This window comes from Mugil cephalus, chromosome 5, assembly GCF_022458985.1.
Source record: "Mugil cephalus isolate CIBA_MC_2020 chromosome 5, CIBA_Mcephalus_1.1, whole genome shotgun sequence".
NCBI classification, from domain to species: Eukaryota; Metazoa; Chordata; class Actinopteri; order Mugiliformes; family Mugilidae; genus Mugil; species Mugil cephalus.
Window position 1 is genome coordinate 15160259 of NC_061774.1, and position 6618 is coordinate 15166876.

General features: G+C 42.7%; 1 protein-coding gene across 1 annotated transcript; it reads left to right on the forward strand.

Moving 5' to 3' along the window:
• Positions 1-533: 533 nt before the first annotated feature.
• Positions 534-6456, forward strand: fbxl3l (F-box and leucine-rich repeat protein 3, like). Its single transcript, XM_047585564.1, has 5 exons — positions 534-931; positions 2283-2643; positions 3188-3310; positions 3500-3671; positions 4040-6456. Exons 1-5 carry the CDS (start codon positions 897-899, stop codon positions 4681-4683), a joined length of 1335 nt encoding a protein of 444 aa, XP_047441520.1. The 5' UTR covers positions 534-896; the 3' UTR covers positions 4684-6456.
• The last annotated feature ends 162 nt before the right edge of the window (positions 6457-6618 follow it).

Genomic DNA, 6618 nt, shown 5'->3' on the forward strand with positions numbered 1-6618 from the left:
TTATGGATGTTATGAGTCTCAGTGTCAGAAACATATTAACATATATCTTCAAAAACTATATAACGAACGAGATCAGCTAGGCCAGTGATTCAAAATGGAGATTAAATAACAACATATTGCTCAGTTTAATAAATGAAAAGGGAAAGAGAAACCAGAGAACTAGTTTATTTGTTTAAACACACACAAACCGACGCGCACGCACGCACTCTCTCTCTCTCTCATACACTCTCTCTCACACACACACACACACACACACGCACGCACTGCTGTCAGTCTTGTAACGAATTATCGTTTATTGGCGTTTAATGCGTGAATTAAACATTTAGCCCGCGATGTTCCAGTGAGATTAAATGGATGTTATGTTTATGAATGTGTCCCTGACTGATTTCTAATGACCATTTTCACAAGATCACTCTCTCGCACACACACACACACACACACTCGCGCGCACGCTTTGACACACTGACCTACTTTCTCAGTCCGTGCGCACATAGTATTTTGTGCTCGGTGCTCACTGATTGGGATAACGACACCAACACAGAGTGGCCACACACGTGTGTCTAAATACACTGGTCGAAGCGCAGGTATTAAATTATCCTTATTAGGGAAAAGTATGAAACATTTAGGCCCCCTGTCGTTGCAGGTCTGCTGATCTATTTCTCTTCTTGCATGGTGGAGGTGGTGGTGCTGGGAGATACAGGCGAGTAGATCCATGTTTTCCTCCGCTCACGTGTACCGGGCTGCTCGGAGGCGCCTGTCAAGCTGTCGCTAAAGCGAAGGGAGCTTATTATGCTCACGCTGTCCTATATCAGCCTCAGCCAGCATTTCTCCAGTCCTCTCTCCAGCCATGCTTCCAAGTGGACGCTTTCTTCTCAGCCGGCCGACCACCAGGAACAATGTTGGAGGAAAGTGTTGTTTTTAAGCCGTTCGTGTAAGTAACATGGCGTGTTCTTGGCTGTTTGAAGAGTGTTTGATTTTGTTCAGCTGTCTGTTAAGATCACCCGAGAAGTGCGGAAAAGCTGGTGTGGGCAGCAGCTGCATGTTTGCTCATTAATTCTCTGTAAATGTGTTTGCATGGAGCTACAGGTGATCTTCCATTCAGTGCAGTGAAGTTCAACCTTTAACATACAACAATAGAATAATGCAACTATTTATATAACAAAAACAATAATTATACTACTAATAAACTAACAATAGGAAGCATATCATGTTTAGTAGTGCTATTAATACTAACCCCTGTCTCAAAGAGTGACACTGAGGGAGGCCACAAGTGTCAAACTTCAAAAGAAGTTGTAAATTATTATTTTTAGGTTGGACCAACCTCAAATTTCACTGTCTAGCTGCAGCCTCTGGACAAGATGCAGTACTGACAAGTTAAGATACTTTGTAAATAAGCAAGAGCCAATGATGATTCTTGCACTGTGCAAAATAAGAACCTGCCGGCTGTTGAGTAGGAGATGTTTTTTTTTTTTTTTTTGATTGGTGGTTCACTCATACATGGAGATTACATCAGTGCAGATCTGAGGGCTGAGTGAAAGTCTGTTTCTGCAAGACTGGTGACAGATTAGTGCGGAAAAAGAGTTAAATTCAGCATCGGAGTCAAGTGTCTTGGCATTTTTTATTTTTAGGTAAGTTCACTGTCAGTATTGATTTACTTGCACAAAAGCGAGCAGTGTAAATCTTTGAACTTGAGATGACGGTATTTGAACCTGAATTTAAATTTGTTGTGGCTTTTTGTAAATGTTTTGAATATCAACAGATTGCAAAATACGAAGAACCTATGGCATGTAATGGAGAATTTATTATTATTACTTAAAGTAATTCAAGATTTTTTAACCTGGGCACCTTTTTGTGCATTTTGGATTTTGAACCTAAAACATTTTGATCCATATAGTGTGTGATAAATGGAGTACATAGCTTAATTAAGAAATTAATCTAAATAGAGGCTTAAGAGAAGTTCAAGAGAAGACAAAGTATCTTAAGGGGAAGCGAAATTGTCGAGTCATGTTATTTTATACATGATGACAAATGCAGTTAAAAATAGAGATCATGTAAAAGCTGAGATGTTAACCTTTAAAGGCGCTGTCGGAGAGATGACCAGCACTGATAAGTGTATTGCCACAACTTTGAAGTGAGTTTACATAGTACTGAAATGCGTGGCTTGTCATATCACACCAAAAAACAAAGATAGTGCAAAAGTGCTGCAGCACAAATATTGTTGCATTTTGTTTTTACTCGTTCCTTCTCTTCCTAATGCCACAGTGGGCTTTTATTGGTTTCAGGATGAAACAAGGAAGGACAGGTCTCAAATCCAAGTGCCAGACCTTCTCCTCCCACGAGGAGCGGGGTAAAAGACGGAAGCGGGTGGCGTCCAGTTTCACCCTGACTCAGGCGCAGGACTGGGGTAACCTGCCCCACCACGTCGTCCTGCAGATCTTCCAGCATCTGTCTCTGGTGGACCGTGCCAGGGCCTCATCTGTGTGCCGGAGCTGGAATGACGTCTTTCACACGCCTGACCTGTGGAGGAGGTTTGAGTTTGAGCTCAATCAGCCCGCTACGTCTTACCTGCGCTCCACCCACCCTGACCTCATTCAGCAGATAATCAAGAGGCATGCGCAGCACCTGCAGTACGTTAGCTTCAAAGTAAGAGCCTTCCTGCTGTCGCCCTTTTCTTCCCTTCTTTCACCTCGCCTGGCCTCCTCCCCAATTCTCCTTTTTCACAACACAGCTGTTTTAAAGATAAGATAAGATAAACTTTATTTTCTGTCACGAGTGACAGAAATTAAGCTTTGACAGGCTCATAAAAACATTTAAGGGACTGACGTTATAAAACAGAAAAAGAAATAACCAGACTGCCTTTAACGAAAAGGAGGGAGCTGTTAACAGCAGCATGTGTCTATTTACATTTGTTAAGGGTGGTTATTGCAGAGTGGATGAAAACATTTTTTAAAGATGTTTTTCCGGGCCAGTGGAACCTTTTAGCGTTTGCCTGATGGCAGCACCAAGCACTACGCACGCTCCTTAATCCAAACCATCTGCTGCAGAATTGATCATGTCATATCAGCTGCCTTGGCTCTTATGGGCCTCACAGGCTGAGATGATTCTTACACCTCGTTTCTGCATTTCTCATATGTGTTTTTATTTTTATTTTTTTTAACTACATGGTGAATCGTTGCTGGTAAATCAGGTGGACAGCTGCACAGAATCTGCAGAGGCGGCCTGTGACATCCTCTCCCAGCTGGTGAATTGCACCATTAAGACCCTGGGGCTGATTTCTACAGCACGGCCCAGCTTCATGGATGTGTCTCAGGTATATATTCTGTTTTCATGTCAAACAGAGGCAGGTAGTATTCACCTACCTCCTCTCTGTTTTTTTTTTTTTGTTTTTTTTTTTTTTGTTTTTTACGCTCCGTCCTGGAACCATGTACAAGTTTTGACTAAATAACAGTTCTAAGGTTCGACATTGTTTGTTTAACCACCGCTGTTTTCTCTTTCCCAGGCGCACTTTGTGTCTGCGCTGACGGTGGTGTTTGTGAACTCCAAGTCCCTGTCCTCGATCAAGATTGATGACACCCCAGTGGACGATCCATCCTTGAAGGTGCTGGTTGCCAACAACAGTGACACCCTTAAGTTGCTGAAGATGAGCAGCTGTCCTCACGTCTCCCCAGCCGGTCAGTGATTTTGAAACAAAGATTCCTCCTTTTGCTTTTATTATTTTGCACATTAGAGGACATTAGAATATGAGGCCAGGGAGCGACAGTGCTGATATTTAAAAGGTAAAACACTCATTGTATTCAGTGATTTTAATTTTCCATTTCCAGATTGGCACTAAATAATAAGGGAAGCTGATGGGAAATGTTAGGCATCTGTACTGAATATTTGAAGTGAATGGAGGACCAAAGTGTTGCTGACACATTTCACTCAAAAACAAAATCCCATAGTGGTGTTGAAGGAGAAGTCAACCATCTGAACCATGTGGCAATCGCACCACACCGACTGAATCTTTAACGTACAGATATTCCTCTCTGTCTTTCTTCAGGTATCTTGTGTGTTGCCGATCAGTGCCACGGTCTCAGAGAGCTGGCGTTAAACTACCATCTCCTGAGCGATGAGCTCCTCCTCGCCCTGTCTTCAGAAAAGCACGTCCACCTAGAGCACCTGCGCATCGACGTGGTGAGCGAAAACCCTGGCCAGACGCACTTTCACGCCATCAAGAGGAGCAGCTGGGAGGCCTTGGTCCGACATTCGCCTAAGGTCAACATCGTCATGTACTTCTTCCTCTATGAGGAGGAGTTTGAGCCCTTCTTCTGCGAGGAAACCCCGGTCACCCACCTGTACTTTGGCCGGGCAGTTAGCAAAGAGATGCTGGGCCGCATCGGACTGAACTGCCCCCGGCTGGTGGAGCTGGTCGTGTGCGCCAACGGCCTTGAGCCCCTGGACGAGGAGCTGATCCGCATCGCGGAGCGCTGCAAAAGCTTGACGGCCATCGGGCTGGGCGAGTGCGAGGTGACCTGCAGCGGCTTTGTGGAGTTCGTGAAGATGTGCGGGGGCAGGCTGACTCAGCTGTCAATCATGGAGGAGGTGCTGATCCCAGACAGCAGCTACAACATGGAGCAGATCCACAGCGAGGTGTCGAAGCACCTTGGCCGCATGTGGTTCCCTGACATGATGCCCACCTGGTAGGCTGACACGAAGCCAGAGTGAAGGGAGCTAATAAAGCCCATGACCCCTATATATCCTCTGGATGAGGATTACATGAAGGTAAGGCTTCTCTTAATATGGTTACACATTTCGCTCTTCAACTTGGACGGCCTGGACTGTACGTGTTCTTGGCCAGATTACAAGAAGATGAACATTTCTGAAGCTATTCTTTTCACCTTCACTGAATTTGACTAATGTTATTAAGACTAATAATGGAAATGGGTTGTCACAGATTGATTTATGACAGACCATTAGCTTTTCCTCTATGCATTGATGTTGTGATGTGATATTCTGGATGTGGCAGTGTGAATAATGGCCTGAATATGTAATCACACTGCAACCCTTCACTAGTCGTGTATGAAGGATGCAGATCTGCCATCTGCTGGTCGCATGTGTTAAAAACACCGCCACAGTTCCTGAGCTCCTCACTGCTTCTGCTTAAGCTCATGTTTTTTTGTTTTTTTTCCTCCAACACACACTCTTCCCTGAGCATAGTGCCAAGAGAGAACCGAGGGAACAAGAGTTTCCTGTTGAGCTGGAGCAAGAATCACCTCTCCTTGTAAAACACAATAGCTCTTTTGTTTTCCTGTTTATTTCAATGGCTTTCAGTGGAGTTCTACCAACTTGGCCTTTGATGTTTTTTTGTGCTCAGTCACTAAACCAGAAATACAGATCTCACCTGCTTCATCACCGGTGGAGTTTCATTTTCCCTGTTCTTGCACCTGAAGTTATTTTACTAGTGAAGTTAGCTTCATGTCTTCTTCAAAGACAGTTGATGACAGTTGATCGGTGTAATGTAAAAGATAAAATAGAGCTAAATAAGAAAGTTAATCCTGTGATACAATGAATAACATTTATAGTTAATAAAAGTAATAGTAAAAACAGTATTGGTGGTACATATATACATATATACATCCCTACGCATCTAGGAGCAATTTGTTTAATGTAAAGGCCCTTGTGGCAAATATTTGACTTTGAATTTTTTTTTTTAACATTCGTTTTACTAAATTACAATTTTATTTTGTGCAAATCTAGTGCATTAACCACTACATGCAGACCTGGTGCCATGTTTCATGACTACAGCTGTACATATTTATTTCGTGTTTGTTAATTTGTCATCTGAATGTAAATTATTTATCACAAGTGTATTTTGGGTGTCTGCATCAGTAACGGGCTAGAAGTCTGCATGGGAAGTCTGTGGAAAACTGCTCTTTCCTTTTCTTATGCTGTATTTAATTCTTAATAAAAACAGCAACAACAACAACAACAACAACAACAACAAAAAAAAGTGTTTACATGACTTGCATGTTCTTTTGGCTCCGGTACAAGGAAGTCTAATCTCAGCTGTCTGTTTTCCTGACTTTGTCCCGTTTGACCTTTCTGCAGCTCTCCATTTTCTGCTCTAGAGGGCAGCAATGATCTAACTGGGGGCAGCGGGAACGTTATATAAGCAGAGCCGCTACTGTATAATGAAGTAAGCCAATGATAACTCAGCCCTTTTTTGCAAGTGGATTCACTTGTGCACACTCCATTTCCATAGGAAAGCACCAGACTTTGCAGCTTAAAAGCCTTTTCTTCCGATTATTCCAAATGTACCGTTTTGTTGTAGATGCTCCATCAGAAATGGGACGGAGCTCGACAGACATGTTGCAATGGATCGCATTTCATTTTCTTTTTTTTTTTTTTCTTTGTAGATACACATAACATGAAAGAAACTACTCACCAGCCAGCCAATAATAATAATTAAAAAAATTATAATATACGATAAAATAGGTAGAAAATCTGTAAACTGCACATTTTTACCTTCGTGGCTGTTGAGGGTATTTAGGTGAGAGGAATACATTAAACCAGCTAAGCATTTTGTCTTGGAAAAGAGCCACTTTTTGGAGGGGTGGGTGGCATGAGTAATTGGGTTAC

What these genes read in the sequence shown, in the direction of transcription:
- fbxl3l (XM_047585564.1), top strand. Translation starts at nt 897, where the DNA reads ATGTTGGAGGAAAGTGTTGTTTTTAAGCCGTTCGT. An exon ending in GTTGTTTTTAAGCCGTTCGT is followed by an intron (nt 932 to 2,282) that starts GTAAGTAACATG and finishes TATTGGTTTCAG; the next exon opens with GATGAAACAAGGAAGGACAG. An exon ending in GCTTCATGGATGTGTCTCAG is followed by an intron (nt 3,311 to 3,499) that starts GTATATATTCTG and finishes TCTCTTTCCCAG; the next exon opens with GCGCACTTTGTGTCTGCGCT.